Source organism: Chiloscyllium plagiosum, chromosome 28 (genome assembly GCF_004010195.1).
Source record: "Chiloscyllium plagiosum isolate BGI_BamShark_2017 chromosome 28, ASM401019v2, whole genome shotgun sequence".
Lineage (NCBI taxonomy): Eukaryota > Metazoa > Chordata > Chondrichthyes > Orectolobiformes > Hemiscylliidae > Chiloscyllium > Chiloscyllium plagiosum.
The window spans coordinates 27,642,003-27,664,295 of record NC_057737.1 but is presented as its reverse complement, the minus strand read 5'-3'; the positions used below and the strand labels follow the sequence as shown (position 1 = coordinate 27,664,295).

Below are 22,293 nucleotides of genomic sequence, written 5' to 3'. Positions count from 1 at the left end.
CTTGTTTGTTATGATCTGCCTGTACTGCTCGCAAAACAAAGCTTTTCACTGTACTTAGGCATTTTTGGTTACAATAAATCAAATCAAATGAAATATTCTTATGTGCACCCAGACACATTGGAAAGTAAAAGTTACAGCTTATCCTGTTTTTGCTCCCCCCCCCCCTTAATTGAACAGAAGGTTCAATGGATTACTTCCTTTCTGAGCTGGTTTTCCAGTCTGTCCAGTTTTTCTGATGTTCGCTGGGCACGCATGTTCCTACACAGCTGAGCTGTTACTTAGACTCAGCCAAATGTTATTTTCCATGATCTTAAGAACAATTACTTGAGAGAGGAGCTGGAAGGCACTGCATGTTTGTAAAACTTTACCTCACCATCGATAGGGAGGAGCAGGGAGAGAGAGTAACACAACAAGACCAGTTTAAAACTAGAGGACAAAGGTTGAAGTTAAGAGGGGAAAGATTTAAAAAGGGGTAACTTTTTCATGCAGAGGGTGGTGGGTGTATGGAACAAACTGCCAGAGGAATTGGTGGAGGTGGGTACAATTACAACATTTAGAATGCATCTGAATGAGTAAATAAATAGGAAGGGTTTAGAAGGATATGGGTCAAGTGCTGGCAAGTGGGACTGGGTCAGATTGGGATGTCAGGTTGGCATGGATGAGTTGGACTGAAGGGGCTGTTTCCATGCTGTATGACTCTATGATTCTAATGTTGACATCAAGATACCGTTATTTGTCGAAATTATAACTTTTCACTTCTTTATTCATTTTATTCTTTTTATGGCTAGAAGTTCTCTACACCTCCAGCAGGACAGTCCCACCATCTTGCTGCCATTTATAAATGACATTTCAAAACTATCTGAATCAAGTCAAAATACTGTTGATGCCGCAAAACTGAAACAAATGCAGGCAGTCCTGGAGAAACTCAGCAGGTCTAGCAATGCCCCTCTATAAATGAAAGTATATCTTTATCTGACGTTTTGTGCATCTATTTTTCCAACCCTATTAAAATGCTTATTTATCTTTTATTTCTTCAAAAATATGGCAAAGGATTAAACACTGATTTTTCTCTTTACAAATATTGGGCTGCTGTATACTGTTAGCATATTCTAGTTGGTCCTGTTCTTTAATGGAATGAGAACACCACTGGCAAGGCCAGCATTTGTTGCCCACCCCTAATTGTACTTGAACTGAGTAGTTTGCAGGTCCATTTCAAGAGATAGTTAAGACTCAACCACATTGCCATAGGTCTGGAGTCACGTGTAGGCCAGACCAAGTAAGAATTGAAGATTTCTGTCCCCAAAGGATGTTTGCGAAACCAAAGGGTCTTTCCAACAATGATGGTTCCATGATCAACATGACTAAGACCTGCTTTTAAATCCACATTTAGAAACTGAACTTGAATTTACATAGCTTCTCCAGTGGGCTTTTAACCTCTACCCTCAAAGCATTAGCCTCTAAATTACTAGTCTAGTGTCATTACCATTATATCCCTAGCTAGCTTCCCTTTATACTTGTGCGAAGAAAATTCAGCATGTCCACAATGACACTCACCAATTTTTCTAGATGCACCATAGAAAACATCTTCTCTAAGTGCATCACAGCTTGGTATGGCAATTGCAATGCCCAAGATCTCAAGAAATATTACAGAGAATTATGAATGCAGCCGGGTCCATCACGAAAACCAGCCTTGCACCCCATTGACTCCGTTTACACTTCCCGCTGCCTCAGGAAAGCAACCACCATAATCAAAGACCCCACCCACCCTGGTTTACTCTCTTCTACCCTCTTCCATTGGGCAGAAGATACAAACGTTTGAAAACAGGTACCAACAGATTTAAGAACAGCTTCTTCCCCACTGTTATCAGATTTATGAAAAGACCTCTAATTTATTAGAGGCAATCTTTCTCTGTACCTGTAACACTATAATCTGCATTCTGTTCTATTACCCTGGATGTATTTGTGTAAGGTATGATTTGTCTTGTTAGCACGGAAACAATATTTTCCATTGTATCTTGGTGCATATGGCAATATAAATCAAATCAAATTTTTACTGAATTTATTGAAGTGTTTGACATCAAGGTTCATTACTGAACCTGTTTACAAATTTACACTGAAACACAAACTGCTCACAATAAATATCTTAACCCTGTAAATTGTTCTTTAGTTTGTTTTTAACTTTTAATTAATTGTACAAAGTTTTGTTCGAGGTTAGTCAACCCATAATCAAACCTTGTTTCATTTGTATGACTTAATATTGTACGTATGTTAAAAGTTATATATGTTCTGGTCAATAAGGTGTCATATACTTTAATGGTAATCAATACATGAGACTTTAAAAAGTAAAAAACTTTTTTATTTCTAAGATTGAGAAAACAAAGTTTTGAGGATACAGTGGTTCACAGTTCTCTACATTCTGTGGAGTAGTGGCTATGCTGGTTTTGTGGCAATCAAATCAAACTAAAAATGAGGAATGCAGCACCAAAGGGTTTTGGGGAGTGTTTGTTTTAAGAATAAAAGGCATATCCAATATAAAATTACTACTTCAACTACCCAGCATTACTGAAAGAGCAGCGTTTGACCCCAGGATAAAATTAATTTCTAGACGCATTTCAAAACTGGGCAATATGTTGTTGAGCCACAGATTTTGTACGGTGCACTCGATATCAATTTAACGTAAAATTAGGGCTCTCAGCAAAAACGACTTTGCAATTGCGAGGGGTTTTGTTTCGATCCTTCCACTACCCCCATAGGCATTGCAGTCGCAGCCATACCCACTGAGCATGCGTGATGCTGATGGACTACAACTCCCAGAGTGCCGACCTGCACCGGGGCATGCGCATTGCGGCCCAGTCGGTATGTTGTTTGTTACAGTGTAACCAGCTGGCGGGGCTACAGTGATACTGCTGGGATCATCATTCTGCATGCTGATAGAGTACTGCCTTATCCCACCCAACCTCCTCTCCTTCTCTAATCTCACTGCCTCCTCCTGCTCCTCCCAAGGAACTTTAAAAAAAATTATTTGCAGATCAAGTGGGAATCATATAAGGAAGGGGGCTCTTTGCAAGCTTAGATGGTCCACAAATGAGAAGGAGGAAAAGATGGAGCTGCATATCTTAGAGCACAGGCTGAAAGTAGCAAGTATAGCCAAGGACGGTATCCAGTTGTTTACCCATGGATTAATCAAACTTGCTTTTCTGCCGTCAAAGACGAGGTAAGTGCAATGGGCTGGGGGAGGGGATGGGGAAAGAAAAGGAACACAAAAGGTAAGAGACACTCTTGGATTCCTGCCTTTAAATTGAAAAAGCGCTGGAACAGAGAGAGAAAAACAAGAGTTGATGTCATTGCTTGGACATTGGGGGGCTGAAGGGAAGGTAACTGGCAGCATTAACCTGAACTGTTTTTTTTATATAAAAAATAAAAACACTAACCTCGCTACTTAGCAGGGCCTACTGCAACAGTCATTGTCAACCTCACAAGACAATGTGATGGGAACACAGCGGGAAAGTGGAGTTAAAATGAAAAATGAGAGCGGGGAAGGACTGAAAGGGGGGAGGGTGACGGTGGGTGTTAGAAATGAAAAACGGGGCAAGCGATCGGTGTTTGATTGCAGGAACTGGCGGAGTGCAAGCCACTGTTACACTGAAGAGGATATTCAGCACAGGGCAATATCCAAGACAGTGTTTTGTTCAATGCAGCGCTTGCCGGAGAACCTTCCCCACTTGGGTTAACAGGAGAAAGCCAGCTTCATTGCAATGACACCTGATCGCACACATACACAGACAGGCAACCAGAGCTGGGTTATGTAGACGACTTCCCTCCTCCCTCAATGCAAAAAAAAACTGTTTTTCGTGTTTATTTTTCCGCTTGTAAACACAGAAATCACGATGAATATGTATATACCGTTTTTCGATCCAATCTGCAGGTCTTGTTTTCCAGGTCCGCTGGATATTTCACGATTCCAGCTCAGAGTTTTATCGCCTTTGTTTTAACAGTAGCACATAGAGCCGTAAAAACCCGGTGTCTTTTTTCTTAAGATAACTTTCAGACATTGTGGATTATTAACTGCGGTTGAGCAAGTGTTTTTTTTAAATCTGCTCATTTAAGATCTTCGCTGTCATAAAATTTGATATTTATCCAAATTGCACTTCCTTTTGTGAACATGCTCGAGGGTTTTTTTTTGGAAATACCTTCGATGCATTCATTTCTTTATGATGTGTGACTTGCTCTCTGGTCGAGCTCGATCAGCACACGATTTATCATACTGTTGCGAAAATGCATCTGAAGTTAATTCATCTTCATGACAACCAAGTTCCCCGTGCAGCCGGAAAGTTTAAACTGCACAAATAAACCTGTTTAGCGCCGCCGTGGCTCATCTTGCAGGGAAAGTTTGGAGAAAATATTTTGTTTCGCTCTTCAGACCCTAACGTGCTGCACGTTTCTAAGTTTGCTGCTCCTTTCCTTCTAGCATTGCAGAAATCATGGCATGCACGAAGGGGAAAAAAAAACCGGTCTGACAATCTGGCGTTACTGAGCTTTAATTCATTGCAAGTGGAAGCCTCGATTGTGTTAGATTCTTTAAAAAGATGCACTTTGTAGCTGTAATGCAGCGCAGTACATAGCAGTCAGAATAAAAAGGCACAAACATGCACTGACTGCACTGGATTTCTGGACCTGTTTACTTGATCGGTTGAAATAAGCGATATTATTCAGCTCATTAAATATACACTTGTACTCAAAATGCTTCATGTTGGTATGAAAGATAGACCACAGCGGTTGGTCGGAAGAAACCGCGAGGCCATAACTTGTGTGTGAATTAAGTAAACTTGAGGCGGAAACTTTTTTTTTTAAGAAAAAGTTGTAATTACAGGAACCAAAGTAGACTGGAACAGGAGCAGAGCACGTTTCCAGCATGCTGGCAGCACCCAGACTGCCGACTGAAAGGCTGTGGAAAAGTACAAGTTGCAGAGCAGCAGGCAGGGGATTGGAGGGTTGCAATAAATAAGTAGTGGTGAGGGGATTGATTATAAATCTGGAGGAGGAGCTGAATAATAATAGGATTTTGAAAGCCTGTTTGACTGTGAATGATTTGTAACCCTTAGCAAAGGCACTTACAGCTGTGCAATACGTATGCGAGATGGAGTAATGTAATCAGAATGTGGAACTTGGGCAAGCTGCAAAATACCAAAAGAATGAGTTTTGAATTTAACTTTTTATTCTTGGCCAGTCTGAAACATCTCCTCAGCTTGGTTACATATCTTTAAGGTTTACAGCAAAGTACCAATTGGATTTGTATAATGAAAGCAATTTAAAAATATGGAATGTCTTTGGGGAAACTGCACTTTTATCATTTAGTTGAAGCAAGCTTATTTGAGGTAGCCACCTAAATAAACTGCCAGCAGAACAGATGAAAGATACAGACCCAGTAAAATGCAGGAGGAATAGAAAGGGTTATGGGGTGGAAAGCAAGAAAATATAGAACCTTGTATTTACATTGTACTTTTTACGACCTCTGGATGTCCCAAAGCACTTTACAGCCAGTGAAATACTTTTGAAGTGTACTCACTGTGTAATGCAAGAAATGTGGCAGCCAATTTGCATATGATATAGGCTCACTGACAGTGATGTGATCACAACTAGATAATTTGTTTGATGTTTGTTGAGGTGTAGATATTCGTTACCACATCAGGAGTAAGTCCCTTGTACTCATTCTGTCATTGGATACTTTTTTACATCCACTTGAGAGGGGAGTTTAACAGCTCTGAAACACAGTACCCCAGTGCATGGGAAGATGGTGATGTTATGGTTATTTCACTGGATTAGTAATCCAGAATCTCAGGTTAATGTAATGAGGACATGGATTCAAGTCTCACCATGGCAGATGAATTCAGTAAAAAATCTGGAATAAAAGAGTCCAAATGGTAACTATGACTGTAAAAATGCACCTGGTTCATTCTTTTTCAGAGAACAAAATCTATTCTTGCGTTGTCAGGCCTACATGTGACTCCACATACATAGCTAAGTACCAGAGAGTCGTGGAAACATACAGCACGGAGACAGACCCTTCGATCCAACTCTTCCATGCCGACCAGATGTCATAAATTACTCTAGTTGCATTTGCCAGCCTTTGGCACATATCCCTCTAAACCCTTCCTATTCATATACCCATCGAGGTGCCTTTTAAATGTTGTAATTGTACTAGCCTCCACCACTTCCTCTGGCAGCTCATTCCATACATGTACCACCCTCTGTGTGAAAATGTTGCCCCTTAGTTCCTTTTTATATCTTTCGCCTCTCACCCTAAACCTATGCCCTCTATTTCTGGACTCCCCACCCCAGGGAAAAGACCTTGTCTATTTATCCTATCCATACCCCTCATGATTTTATAAACCTCTATAATGTCACTCCTCAGCCTCCGGGGCTACAGGGAACGCAGCCACAATCTATTCACCCCCTACCGATAGCTTCAACCCTGGCAACACCCTTGAAAATCTTTTCTGAACCCTTTCAAGTTTCACAACATCCTTCCTATCGGAGAAAGGTCAGAATTGCACACAGTATTCCAAAATTGGCCTAACCAATGTCCTGTACAACCACAACATGACCTCCCAACTCCTGTACTCAATGCTGTGACCAAGGCGAGCATGCTAATTGCCTTCTTCACTATCTTATCTACCAGAGACTCCACTTTCAAGAAACTATCACTCCAAGGTCTCTTTGTTCAGCATCAGTATTTACTGTGAAAAAGGATATGAAAGTTATAGACTGTAGGGAAATAGATGGTGACCTCTTGCAAAATGTCCAGATTACAGAGGAGGAAGTGCTGGATGTCTTGAAATGGATAAAGGTGGATAAGTCCCCAGGACCTGATCAGGTGTACCCGAGAACTCTGTGGGAAGCTAGAGAAATGATTGCTGGGCCTCTTGCGGAGATATTTGTATCATCGATAGTCACAGGTGAGGTGCCGGAAGACTGGAGGTTGGCTAACATGGTGCCCCTGTTTAAGAAGGGTGGTAAAGGCAAGCAAGGGAACTATAGACCGGTGAGCCTGACCTCGGTGGTGGGCAAGTTGTTGGAGGGAATCCTGAGGGACAGGATGTACATTTATTTGGAAAGGGAAGGACTGATTCGGGATAGTCAGCATGGCTTTGTGCATGGGAAATCATGTCTCATAAACTTGATTGAGTTTCTTTGAAGAAGTAACAAAGAAGATTGGAGAGGGTAGAGCAGTAGATGTGATCTATATGGACCAGTTGAAAATGTGGTGCTGGAAAAACACAGCAGGCCAGGCAGCATCCGAGGAGCAGGAGAATCGATGTTTTGGGCATAAGCCCTTCTTCTCTACGGACTTCAGTAAGGCGTTCGACAAGGTTCCCAATGGGAGACTGATTAGCAAGGTTAGATCTCATGGAATACAGAGAGAACTAGCCATTTGGATACAGAACTGGCTCAAAGGTAGAAGACAGAGGGTGGTGGTGGAGGGTTGTTTTTCAGACTGGAGGCCTGTGACCAGTGGAGTGCAACAAGGGTCGGTGCTGGGCCCTCTACCTTTTGTCATTTACATAAATGATTTGGATGTGAGCATAAGAGGTACAGTTAGTAAGTTTGCAGATGACACCAAAATTGGAGGTGTAGTGGACAGCGAAGAGGGTTACCTCAGACTATAACAGGATCTGGACCAGATGTGCCAATGGGCTGAGAAGTGGCAGATGGAGTTTAATTCAGATAAATGCGAGGTGCTTCATTTTTGGGAAAGCAAATCTTAGCAGGACTTATACACTTAATGGTAAGGTCCTAGGGAGTGTTGCTGAAAGAGACACCTTGGAGTGCAGGTTCATTGCTCCTTGAAAGTGGAGTCGCAGGTAGATAGGATAGTGAAGAAGGCATTTGGTATGCTTTCTTTTGTTGGTCAGAGTATTGAGTACAGGAGTTGGGAGGTCATGTTGCGGCTGTACAGGACATTGGGAGAGGCTGAACAGGCTGGGGCTGTTTTCCCTGGAGCGTTGGAGGCTGAAGGGTGACCTTATAGAGGTTTACAAAATTATGAGGGGCATGAATAGGATAAATAGGCAAAGTCTTTTCCCAGGGGTCAGGGAGTCCAGAACTAGAGGGCATAGGTTTAGGGTGAGAGGGGAAAGATATAAAAGAGACATAAGGGGCAACTTTTTCACGCAGAGGGTGGTATGTGTATGGAATGAGCTGCCAGAGGATGTGGTGGAGGCTGGTACAATTCCAACATTTAAGAGGCATTTGGACGGGTATATGAATAGGAAGGGTTTGGCAGGGATATGGGCCGGGTGCTGGCAAGAGGGACTAGATTGGGTTGGGATATCTGGTCGGCATGGACGGGTTGGACTGAAGGGTCTGTTTCCATGCTGTACATCTCTATGATTCTATGACACTCTCCAGGACCTTACCGTTATGTGCATAAGTCCTGCCTGATTTGCCTTTCCAAAATGCTGCACCTCACATTTATATAAATTAATCTCCACCTGCCACTCCTTGGCCCATTAGCCGATCTGATCAAGATCTTCTTGTATCCTGAGGTAACCTTCTTCGCTGTCCACTACAGCGGTTGCCTCTCAACTGCCCTCTGATCAGTTAAGAATGGGCAGTAGATTCTGATCTAGTCAGTGATGCCCATGATCTGGGAACAAAAACAAAACTTCACTAGGGTGACTGCCTTGATTACTTGCAACCTTGAAGTAAGAAGACTCTTATTGTTCCATGGCTGGGCTCAAAAGTTTCCAAAGTCTAGTGACACATGAGACAGGTAAAGCTTATTGATTTACTTCGTATTGCCTGTCACTTGGGGCTATAGCTTGTGGGTGGCAGAAAGCATGGCTGACCAGGGGACTCTTGCACTGCCATCAGGCATATTGGAGGGGATTACTGGTTGACGACCAGCCTGTTTGGCTGCATCATGATGGCTCCAACAACACTCCAGAAGCTTGTCACAATTCAGAACAAAGTAACCCGCTTGATTGGCACCACATCCACAAACATTCAATCCCTCCAGCACTGATATTCAGCAGCAGCAGTGTGTACTATCTGCAAGATGCACTGCATAAATGTAGGCAGTACCTTCCAAACCCATGACCCCTTCCATCGAGATGGGCAGGTCCTTGGAAACACCACCACTTGCAAGTTCCCCTCCAAGTCACTCACCATCCTGACTTGGAAATATATCGCCGTTCCTTCGTAGTCATGAAGGTCAAAATCCTGGAATTCCCTCCCTATCGGCATTGTGGGTCAACCCACAGCAAGTGGACTGCAGCAATTCAAGAAGGCAGCTCACCACCACCTTCTCAAGGGCAAATAGAGATGGGCTATCAACGCTGGCCAGCCAGCAATACCCAAGTCCCACAAATGAATAAAAGAAACCTTCCTTGTCTGCTAGTCTCGGGGTAGGATAAGAATGCAGAGAGTGTCAGGGGCTCGGATGCTACTCTGGTGCCACAGGACCACCACGGCCTTAGTTAAGAAATTATTTCTTTTTATTTTACGATTTGGAGCTGAAATACACTAGGTTTGGTGTAATGGAATTGTCCCTATCACTGAGCAAGGAGGCCTGGTTTCAATCCCCACCTGTTCTAGAGGTGTGTGTAATGATATCATGGGACGGATTGAGTAGAAAGTTTGACCTGAAATATAAGTGTGAATGATTACAGAGCTCCAGCAGGGGCTGGAGGTGCCAACAGGGTTTTATGCTGCAGGCTGGAGTTGAAAATAAAAACTAGAAAGAATTGCGTATTGGTAAAGCACTCAGAGTGACCTAACCTGCTTTACAATCAATTCAGTGCTTTTCAATTGAAAGTTTCTGTTGTCATGTAGGAAACATGGCAGACAATTTGCACTCAGAAATAGCGATGTGTTAATGACCAGAGAATTTGTTTTCCTGATGTGGTGATGTGGATTGAGTGATACATTTGACCAGAAACTGTGCATATCATCATTGCATCTACGTCTCAACCAGAAGACAATGCCACCAGCAGTGCTGAGTAGTGTGTTGGAGTGTGAGGCTGGGTATTTGTGCTCGAATTCCTGGAGTGCATCTTGAAGCCACAACTTCCTGATTCGAACATGACTCGGTTGGCAAGAATCTTGACTGGTGTTTTGATCAGAGAGCATCTAAGTGCAATTCCCTGGAGTGGGGGCTGTTTACTGATCCTCCACCAACAGATTTGAGGGTGGGGCTGGCATATAAAATACAATGCATGACTTGTCCACTGCCGACCTGCCTGTTCCAGAACATTGCCTGTTTTATAGGGAGTAAAAAAAGGCTTTTGGACGTATCCTTTGGTCTGTCAAAGCACTTGAGTGTGTCAACCAATTCCCTCATTACACCAGCAGCATGGCAGGCCCCAGCCTTGTCGATAGCACAGTAGATTTTACTGGGTAGGCTGGGGTTGAGTAGTGCAACAAGATCTGGGCAATATCCAGGCTTGGGCTGACAAGTGGGAACTAACATTTGTGCCACATAAATGCCAGGCTATGACCATCACCAATAAGAGACAATCTAACTACTACCCCTTGATATTCAATGATGTTACCATCAGCAAATGCCCCACTGTCAACATCCTTGGGATTATCATTGATCAGAAACTCAACTGGATTCACCACATAAACACAGTAGCTACAAGAACAGGTCAGAGGCTAGAAATATTGTGATGAGTTACTCACCTCCCGACTCCCCAGAGCTGTTCACCATCTACAAGGCACAAGTCAGGTGTGTGATGGAATACTTCCCACTTACCTGGATGGGTGCAGTTCCAGCAATACTCAAGAAGCTAGACACCATCCAGGACAAAGCTGCCTGGTTCATTGACTCTACATCCACAAGCATCCAATACCTCCACCACTGACACAGAGTAGCAGCAGTGTGTACTATTTACAAGATGCATTGCAGAAATTCACCAAAGACCCTTAGACTGTATCTTCCAAGCCCACAACCATTACCAAGGACAAGGGCAGCAGATACATGGGAACAGCGCCACCTGCAACTATGACTAGGTCAGAATCCTAGAATTTCCTCCCTGACAGTACTGCGGATATACTTGAAACTCAACACCACTTTCTCAAGGGCATGTAGTGATGGACAGTAAATACTGGCTCAGTCAGTGATACCCACATCCTCTGAATGAATGTTTTAAAATCCCAGTGCTTGAAATATGTGAGGTTGCAGGAAAATGAGTATTAAGGCAGTGGAAGTGTTTATGACATCTTTGAAAGACGGCAAAGAACGTTAGAGTAAATGTCTCCATTTCCTGATTCAGAACAGAGTTCCAATGATTGATTGACTGTGTCGTTGTGATTTGAGTAATTGAATATGCTGTGTTGGTGATACCATGTGCAGAATTATATTTTTTTATAAATATACTTTGAGCTATTGGGATATCTGGTCAGCATGGACGGGTTGGACCAAAGGGTCTGTTTCCACACAGTACATCTCTATGACTCTAAGTGGCAAATTTGACCATTTGATTGTTTATACCATTTTCTTTACAGCCAAACATTGAATAATTTGTCAAGGTGTTGTGGCAAAATCCTGTTTATATATGTTGTTTTCATTTAGGGCTAGCAGGAAGGGCCTCTTTGATTGTAGTAATTGGGTGACATTGCTGTGGCGAGTTGGCAGTTGGCATGTCTGCACTATAGCACAGGCTTGGCTGATTATGTTAATACATTAAGATAACGTTCACTTCGAGAAAAAGAAGAATCAGTTTGTCAGTTCAGGGTGACAGTGTGAACAGTTGGATTTTTAATCCAAAATCTATTTCCGTTGTTTCTTTTGATGAGGAATTTTGGGAGAATTGTGTTGCTGACTTGCCATGACTGGCTTATTAATTCAGATTTTTTAAGGAAACTTTGTCAGGCAGTCTCCAAAACTGCATGCAACATTGATGAGTCCTATTCATCTGTCTGCACAAATCAGCTTCACGTCTAAGTAACTCAGCATTCCTTTTTTAAATTTTGCTCAATTTGGACATGAGGCTCTGGATTCATGGTTTACCAACACTGACAGTTGTCTGTGCTTTGCATCATGTGTCATGAGTATTCTTTGCTCATAGGAATGTGCAAGCCCTTTGACCGTGCTCTTCCATTCAATAAGATCATGACTGATCAGATTGTACCTTGAAATCCTCATTCCTGTCTAACCCTGATAACTTTTCAACTCCATGATTAACAAGAACTCTCAACCACTGCCTTTAAAATTGTATTAAATATAAGCACTCTGCTTCCCCCACCTTGCAGCGAGTGTTCCAAAGACTCTCAATCCTATGAGGTTTAAAAAAAAGGGCCTAATCTCTCTTAAGTGGGTGAATCCTGGTTTTTAAATGGTTCAATTCTTCCATAAGAGGAAACATCCTCTCCACATCTACCCTGTTAAGACCCTTCCGGATTTTATAAGCTTCAGTCTAGTTGCCACCTACCCTTCTAATCTCCAGCGGATACAGGCCCAGTCTGTCCAACCTGTGCTCATGAAACAACCCGCTCGATCCAGGTACAGTTCTTGGAAACTCCCTTGCATTCACATCCTTGCATATATATGGTGACCAATACTGTGCACAGTACTCCAGGTACAATCTGAACAATGTAGTTGAAACACAACCTCCTTCCTTTTATATTGATTTTTCCTCATGATAAATGCTAACATTCTATTAGCTTTCCTCATTACCGCTGTACCTGGATACTAACTCTTTGTGTGCTTCATGCACAAGGACACCCAGATCCTCTGCTTCACAGAGTTCTGTAATCTCTCACCATTTATACGCTGTTAGCCCAGTAACTGAAACATATGCCTACACAATGAGCTACTAGCTCTTCTCATCGCTGTGGCTTTTTTCAGTGGTAGAGTGTTGTCATAACCATATCTTAATTACATTTGTATTTCATTGGATTTTTTTTCTCCATAATATAGTAGATTAGCAAGAGAAACAAACATGAGTGGTGTTTGAGTTAGTCTAGAAAAGATCACTGGACCTGAAGCGTTAACTCTGCTTTCTCTCCACAGATGCTGTCAGACCTGCTGGGTTTCTTTAGCAATTTCTGTTTCCGATGCGTATGTGAAATTTTAATTGCTGTCATGACAAAATGTCCAGGTTTTCTGTGACTGCACCTTAAAGCATTAAAGTAAATAACTATGTGTATATTAATGAATGCTAGGGGTTTACAATTTTATAAAGTCGTGTAGATTTTGCTCCTGTGATTCTTGGATATTAACTTCATAGCCTTCTGTGTCAATACTTCAGACAGCAGACTTATGCAGTCATCACTTTTGTCTGGGTTAAGCAGGGTAGCATTGGTATGAAGGAAACAAGAATGGAAAATAATTAACTGCTTCTCGACCCTTTTATTGCAGTAATAATCTTTAAGCTATATTGCTTTAAAGTTTGCCAGTTTGTTTAAGAAGCTGTTTTCAACAACAATGTTTTTTAATGCTTTGTTTCCATCGTCATTATTCCCCACTCAAGGTTATTTAAGTTTGCAAAGATTACACCATCTTGGTCATGCATACATCCTATATTTTAAACGATTTAAAAAAAAATCTTTAGAGGTGCCCAACAAGTTAATTGACACATTTACATTGTCCACCATCACGGAGAGGTTCAAATCAAACCGGTAATTACTTTTCTCTCCACAGAGCCTGCCAAACCTGTTAAATATTTCCAACATTTTCTGTTTTAATTTCAAAAATTTTGATACAGATTTGTTATTGTCTGTGCAAGGGGCTGATTAGCTCATTTATCAGGTAGCTGGTTTGCAACGTTACAGAGTAATGCCAACAGTGGCTTCAATTCCCGCACTGGCTGATATTGCTACGAAGATCCCTCTTCTCAGTGTCTCCCCTTTCTTGAGGCGTGGTGACCCTCAGATTAAACTCACCACCAGTCGTCTCTTTCTCTTTCTCTCTCTCACTCTCTCTCTATCTCTGATGAGAGAGCAGTCCCAATGGTGACTTTACGTTTTTATTGCCAGTTTGAATTTTGAGGGTCTTGTGAGGACTGCGTTGGGCTACACTTAATATTGTTCCTACGTTGGGGGAAAAGATTAGAATATTAAGATCTCTGCACTACCTGCAAGTTAACAGGAAAATGAATTTAAACTTTGTGTGTGGTTCCTCAGGCACTATGGTATGTATCTGCATGACCTAGTAATGCAAAGGTCTTTAAAAGCTCAGTGCTGAGTCAGTCACAACATTGTTTATGGTGGTTGCACTTTGGAAATGCTCTTTTTAACTTCAGCTGTTGATTTAAAACTGACCTCAGAAAACGTTTGAGAACTTCTCTCCCCTTACTAATCCCCTCCAGCTGCAACGCGAATGAGAGCTGATTCCTTAATTCCGGTTGGATCTGGACTTTCATGGAATGTTCGTCCAAGTTTCAAGGTTCCGGGATTGTAGCTTTTTGTTTGATGCTTCCTGAGATTAGAAATGTCAGGCAATGAAATGAAAGGAAGAATTTGCATTTAGAGAGCACCTTTATATGTTTTCAGGACATCCCAAACACTTCACAAACAATGAAGTATTTTTGGAGCCTGATCACAGTTAACAGAACAGTGCAGCACAGAAACAGGCCTTTCAGTCCACCATTTCTGTACTGGCCCATGATTACTGTTGTAATCTAATGAAACATGGCCGCCGATTCATGCACAGCAACATCCCACAAACAGTGGCAAGTACCCGTTCAATTTCCTTTTGAAACTATCGATTGTTTCCACTTGCATCCACCTCGTGTAAAGCTGGTTCTGGATTGATGCTATTTGCTGCATTAAAGCATTCTTCCTCCCATCTCTTATGCAAATTGTTGAATCTGTGTTTCCCCTAGTCCTTGTACTATTAGCTTAATGAAAACAGTCTTTCCTCAGCTACCTGGCATAGAGATATTCAGCACAAAAATAGACCCTTCTGTCCAATTTGAACATGCCGACCAGAAATCTGAAATTAATCTAGTCCCTTGTGCCAGCGTTTTGCCCATATCCCTCTGAACTCTTCCTATTCATATACCTATCCAGGTGTCTTTTAAATTTTATAATTGTACCAGCCTCCACCACTGCCTCTGGCAGCCAAAACAATGTAACAGCTTATAAAACAGCAATTACTGCTCCAAGAAATTGACGAAATTCAGCTCTAACACTGAAAAACTTCAAAAAAGGAACAGCTCTTAGAGCTCCAGTTTTCTCCTATCTTCCATCTTGGATCCCCCAGAATCCTACACGATTGTGCACACTTCTATTAAATCTCCATTTGATCTCCTTTGTGCGAGGAAAATAAATCCAGCTTCTCCAACTGAACCTTGTTCAATAAAACCTCAATTACCACCTCGATTGTTGGAAAAGTGAGGGCTTGGACCCACCTTTTGAATAGGTCAGGATGGCTACCACCTGAACCATGGCTGGTGTAGATTAGTTTCTTGTGCTGTCATGCCAAGAGAACTTGAAATTTGACCCGGAGCTGCATTGCTCTGTGCCAAATAACTAGGCAACTCCATTCAACACAGCCTCCTGACAAAGTTTTTTTTTAAAATGTAGCAATGCCAAATAATAGTTTCACCAAACTGGCGTGGTTTGTGATAAGCTGTACGCTTGAAGAATGACCCAGCTGTGAGGGCAAGGCATTGCATGAGCTTTCTAAATAAAACAATATATACATGTACACACTCAACACAAACATAAATACAGAGGTGTTTCAGGGGAAACTTGCAGACATGAAATTGTTGCACACTTTATAAAATGCTTACATTCAAAATGATGCCTGTTGTAAATTTTAAACACACAAACTCTAGATGCAGTTTTTTTTGAGAATGCAAAAACAAATGGTTGTTGAACTTCTAACAGCCACCCCATAAAGATGTTGCCCCCACCCACCAGGACCGTTTCTCAACGGTGGTTACTGTCTCAGTTCCCCGGCTTTTCACAGAGTGCCTCTGTTTTTCGGTTTGAGCCAGTTAGTGAGTGTGTTGGTAGGAGAGCGGGGCTTAATCAATGCTGGCAAGTGCTCACCCAGGCTCCCAAACCACGATTGCCAGGGTAAAACCCTGACTGTTGAAATGGCTGTAACAATCAAGCCATCACCCCATGTCCTGGTTTCACTCATTGAGTCTTTTGTTTGTCAAAATCTGCTGAGCTAACTCCCATACAGGGGACAGCAAGTTCAGAGAGAGCTTTATCATTTGAATAAGCTCCGTTGCAATAACTATGATCTGTGATGACTGCATTTTTAATTTGGAATGGAGCTTAAATTTTTTTCAAACCACACCAAAAAGATGCTTTGTGCGATCGCTACATGAAGGTTCTTTGTGACAGTAAGTAAAAGTTGAGCCTTTCAGTCCAGAAACTGGCTCGCAGAATCTCAACCACTCCTTCGCAGTACTGAGGGAGAGCTGCACTAAGGGAGGTGCCACCTTTCAGATGAAACATAGATCTAAACGTCCAGCACTTAGAACGATTTGAATCAAGATTAGAGTGGTGCTGGAAATGCACAGCAGGACAGGCAGCATCTGAGGAGCAGGAAAATCGACGATTCGGGCAGAAGCCCTTCATCACTTTCGCCGAGTTGATTTTAACCTTAGTGCGAATCCATTCCTGATGAAGGGCTCCTGCCCAAAACGTTGATTTTCCTGCTCCTTTGATGCTGCCTGACCTGCTGTGCATTTCCAGCACCACTCTACTCTTGACTCTAATCTCCAGCCTCTGCAGTCCTCACTTTAACCATGAAGACCAATTAAGGTCCTTTGTCAGAAGTCCGAGGTGATGTGGAATGTCTTCTTTCAGAGGGTAGTGAATCTGGAATTCTTTACCACAAAGAGCTGCGGATGCTGGGTCATTAAGTATGTCTCAGCCTTGAACAGATTTTTAATCAGTAAGGAAATTGAGAGTTATGGGGAAGATGCAGGAAAGTGGGGTTGAGGGTTATATCAGATCAGCCATGATCTCATTGAATGGCTGAGCAGACTCAATGGGCTGAATGGTCCATGTCTGCTCCTTTGTTTCGTGGCCTTAGGCTGATTGGAATTCTCCAATCACTTCCTCGGCTTTGAGTGACATTGGGGAATAGGCAGGCCGTCTGCTTCTCAGTGTTAGATGATGGAGCCAGGTGTCCAGACATGTTTGGAGGCCCCTCCACCTCACCACCAGCAGCATCCCTATTTACTTGGTCACAGTTGTGGGCCGCTGAGTGGGGGAATTCTGTTTTAGTTTAAAATTTCTCAAAAATGTAGGGCTCCTCCATGCGGAGGTGTGTCTTCTCTCTCTCCTTGCTGGTCTTCAATGGTGCAGGGGATTCTGTTGGTTCCCCAGCATTAAGAGTCCACCCAATCTCCTTTAATTGCAACGCGAGCCTGCCCTCTGTTCATAAATTACCCAACTCAGAGAAAATCTTGATTTTTAACAATCTCTGCCACCCCCACACGCCACCCCCCCCCACACACACACGCACACACTGGGTCCTGATGTTATTGGTTACAAAGCGTGTCTGGAAAACTCTTGTTCCCTTTCAGGTGAATTTGACAAATCCCTTGACACTACATTGAAGAAAACTAAGTGAGTTCTGTTCATCTCTGGCCAATATTTATCCCTCAATTCACTGGAACAGATTATCAGGCCATTAGTAGTTTGCTGTTTGTGGGGTCTAGCCCTGTATAAATTAGCTGTTGTGTTTCTTACATTATAACACTTCTAAGGTACTTAGAGTTGTAGACACGTACAGCATGGAAACAGACCCTGCAGTCCAACTCGTCCATGCCGACCAGATATCCTAAATTAACCTAGTCACATTTGCCAGCATTTGGTCCATATCCCTTGCGATTCACGTATTCATCAGGATGGCTTTTAAATGTTGTAATTATATCAACCTCCACAACCTCCTCTGACAGTTCATTCCATACACTCACCACCCTCCATGTGTAAAAGTTACCCATTGGGTCCCTTTTTAAATCCTTCCCCTCTCAACCTAAGCCAGTGTCTTCTAGTTTTGGACTCCCCTACCTTCTGGAAAAGACCTTGACTATTCACCCTATCCATGCCCCTGATGATTTTATAAACTTATGACGCCCTAAGGAAAGTATCCCCAGCCTATTCAGCCTCTCCCTATAGCTCAAATCCTTCAACCCCAGCAAGTTTTGTAAGTTTTTTCTGAATCCTTTCAAGTTCCACAACATCTTTGCGATAGCAAAGAGACCAGAATTGACTGCAACATTCCAAAAACACCCCCCCACAAACCCAACCTCCACTCCCGGCACCTTCCCCTGCAACCGCAAGAAGTGCAAAACTTCCGCCCACACCTCTCCCCTCACCTCCCTCCAAGGCCCCAAGGGATCCTTCCATATCCACCACAAATTCACCTGCACCTCCACACACATCATTTACTGTATCCGCTGCACCCGATGTGGCCTCCTCTACATTGAGGAGACAGGCCGCCTACTTGTGGAACGTTTCAGGGAACACCTCTGGTACACCCGCACCGACCAACCCAAATGCCCCGTGGCTGAACACTTTAACTCCCCCTCCCACTCCCCAATGACATGCAGGTCCTTGGCCTCCTCCATCGCCAGACCCTGGCCACGCGACGCCTGGAGGAAAAGTGCCTCATCTTCCGCCTAGGAACCCTCCAACCACACGGGATGAATGTAGATTTCTCCAGCTTCCTCATTTCCCCTCCCCTCACCTTATCTCAGTCCCAACCCCAGGATTCAGCACCACCCTCTTGACCTGCAATCTTTTTCCCGACCTCTCTGCCCCCACTCCCTCTCCTCACCCTCACCTCCTTCCACCTATCGTATTCCCAGCGCCCCTCCCCCAAATTCCCTCCTCCTACCTTTTATCTCAGCCCGCTTGTCACATCAGCCTCATTCCTGAAGAAGGCCTTATACCCGAAACCTCGATTTTCCAGCTCATCGGATGCTGCCTGGCCTGCTGTGTTTTTCCAGCACCACATTTTTCAACTCTGGTACTCCAGCATCTGCATTCCTCACTTTCTCCTAACAATGCAACTAAACAATCACAGTTATAGTAAGTTACTAATTTCCTGACAGCCTCGGTATAGGAAACAGTGGTGTAGGGCAAGGAGGGACATATGTCCAGCAATAGTTCAGAAAGGCAAATACCATTTCTTCAACAGTGTAAATATGGAAAAAAACCAAAAATAAATTGCTTGAAAACACTTTTCTCAAAGGGGAACCCAACATCTAAGGAAAGGAAGCAGAGTTCAGCACTTCATGTCAAGATCCATTGTCAGGGTAATCAGTACCTGAAACATAAATGTCTCTTTGCTGTTAACCAATGCTGACAAATCAAATGTTATGCCCTGCCGGTGTTCTGTGTTTTTCTTTCAGATTTGCATTAGCTGCAATCATGTTCTTTTGCTACGATTGTTCCAATGGTAAAGTGCTTGACGTTGAGGGTTCAGGTAACCAGAGTTTGGACATGACATTGTTACAAGTGATGGTAATTCTGTGGGTATATACTGACTATTCAGATACTGACTTGTAGAGCTATTAAAACATTAAAACTACACATTAAAACAAAACAGTTTTCACCGTAATGTGTGGGTTTGAAATTTTGAAGGGACCTAAATTAGTCGGATTGTATGTATTCAATAAGTAGTGCTTGCACAGTGTGACATCACTCAAGCTTTGTTACTGTATTAGCACAGTGAGTAATGCTATGGACTGATTGCTGTCCTGCTTTCCACTGAATGCATAGTAAAATCATATTTAGGCATTTTATGCATGCTGGTTGCTGTAGTTTCTGATTAGCTATCAGTGCCATTATGGTATACTCTGAGAGCTCGCTGAATGGAAGAGGTGCAGAGGAGATTCACCAGGATATTGGAGCATCTTTGCAATAAAGAAAACTGGACAAACTCAGGTTCCTTCCTTTAGAAGGTTGAGGGGGGACCTGATAGAGGTGTATCTGATTAGGAGCAGTGTGGATAAGTTAATTAGAAAGCAGCTGTTCCCCTTAATTGAAGGGTCACTAACACCAGGGTATGATTTTCACATGAAAAGCAGGAAGTTTAAAGCAGAGTTGAGGAAAATGTTTTACACCCAGCAGGTGGCAGGGGTCTGGAATGTACTGCCTGGGAGGATGGTTGATCCGGGTAACCTTACAGCTTTAAAAGTACTTGGATGAGCTCTTAAAGTGCCATAATAGTGTAAATTCAGTATATTTTTGGCAGTTCAGACTCAACGGACTCTGATACATTATCTCTTGTAACATATTCCACAAAGGCTGGGTTCGTGTGTTGAGACTGAGGCCTTGAAAGTTTGAACAACACTATATACATTGCTATGAGATCTCAGACCTACATACAGTCTGGGTTTTGTGCTTACTGACTACATAGAGCAAAGATCCAGTAACTGCAAACAAGCTATTACTATAACGACTGCTACCACTTCTGAAGGTGAGATGGATCCCTTTACTCTGAAATGCCACATGTCATGATGTTATTGAACTGCCTTTCTCGTCTGCGACCAATGTAATAATACGTCATGGGTGTCTTTGGCAAGGCGAGCATTCATCGCCCCACTCTGACTAACATTGAGGAGCTGCTATAAAATCACTGCTGTTATTAAGCTATCAGTAATCTCACATGATGAGTTATTGGTCAGTACTTGTAACAGTCAGTGTTCAACCACAGAATTACCATCACTTGTAACATCCTAGCCCTGGTTACCAATGTTGTCAACATTCAAGTCTTTATATTTAGAGCAACAATCATGGCTTAAAAGTCCTGTGTAATGTAAATGAGAAATCAAAACAGAAGACGGACAGGATGTTTCAGGTACTGACTAATGTGACAAATGTACTTCACATGAAGTGTTAAACTTTCTTTTCTCTCTTCAGATGTTGATATTCTCCTTCGAAGCACTTCATTTTCAGAATTACTTAGTGTGTCTTTTACACCATTGAAGTGATGGTTTTAGGCCTTTTGATCCATGTAGGAGGGTGTTCCACAATTTTAATTCAGTGACAGTGAAGGAATGATGATAAAGTTCCGATTTTTATTAGTAATTAGTCCCTATTGTTCGGTACAGGTTATAACAGAACTTGGTTAATTCTGTGTTATCGTGAGTAAGTGTAAACATCACTGCAGGGTTATATTCCAGATTTCCTATTGTGGCAATATCCAAAATCCCCATAATCACTCTGCATCATTTGAACACAGATATTTTAGATTTGTAAAGAATAACACATTTCAGGATATTTTTCCTTTCGAGATGTCCCAATCCCTCTTTATTTTTCTCCATTGTTTCTGCAAAGTGCCTGCTCTTGATAGGTTGCTGCTCTAGATCTCCTGGTCCCATTTCTGATATCCTATCCTGGAAGCCAATTCCTATACATATATTCCTGTCCATACCTCCTACCCAGGCATAAACCTCCCCCAGCCATGTTCACAGCACAGTGACTGGAGAAAGGGAACACTCTGAAGTTAATTGTAAAGCATGCATTGTTGCTCAGGTTGTGGTCACATAACTCAGAGGTGAGAGGACCAGGACTTTATAAAACTTGCTGGCTGAGGTCTCGGGGAGTTGGTAAGCTGTTTTCTTGAAATGAGGGGTAAGAATGTGCCAGTGTAATTGATAAACACTTATTAAATGGTTTGAGCCCTTCCATGAGTTTGAACTGGAGTCCTACATGTAGTCACTTGTTTGTTGAGAGTGTCTTTCCTTCTGCTTTCTGATTGAGATATCATTGTATTCAAATGAGTTGAAAGGTGAATATTTTCAAATACATTTTTGAAATTTAATAAAAAAGACCCATTAAAACCTGCTTTTGACTAAACACAACACACTGAGATCAGTGACCCTCGGAAGTTCAACAAAGAATTAGATATAGCTTCTTATAAGATCATTCATCAAAACATTTCCCATTTTCACTGATGGTTTGATCACAGTTTAATGAGAATACCACTTGCAGATAATAAGATTTGTAGCTTCAAGATTCAAATGTCTTCTTTTGTATATTGACTATTTTATTGTTCAGTTTGGTTCCTTTGATTAAGAGCTGAAAATGTGTTGCTGGAAAAGCGCAGCAGGTCAGGCAGCATCCAAGGAGCAGGAGAATCGATGTTTTGGGCATGAGCCCTTCTTCAGGAATAATGAGAGTGTGCCAAGCAGGCTAAGATAAAAGGTAGGGAGGAGGGACTTGGGGGAGGGGAAATGTGATAGGTGGAAGGAGGTTAAAGTGAGGGTGATAGGACAGAGTGGCGGTGGGGGTGGGGGCGGAGAGGTCAGGAAGGAGGTTGCAGGTTAGGAAGGTGGTGCTGAGTTCGAGGGTTGGGACTGAGACAAG

General features: G+C 42.5%; 1 protein-coding gene across 1 annotated transcript in view; it reads left to right on the top strand.

Annotated features, from left to right (window-relative positions):
• The first annotated feature begins 2,389 nt into the window (after window positions 1-2,389).
• Window positions 2,390-22,293, top strand: part of LOC122564076 (cytosolic arginine sensor for mTORC1 subunit 2) — a 156,622-nt gene continuing 136,718 nt past the window's right edge. Inside the window, exon 1 of the mRNA XM_043718578.1 lies at window positions 2,390-3,214. Within this exon, the coding sequence (XP_043574513.1) occupies window positions 2,925-3,214 (290 nt within the window). The 5' untranslated portion in view covers window positions 2,390-2,924. The remainder of the gene's footprint in view (window positions 3,215-22,293) is intronic.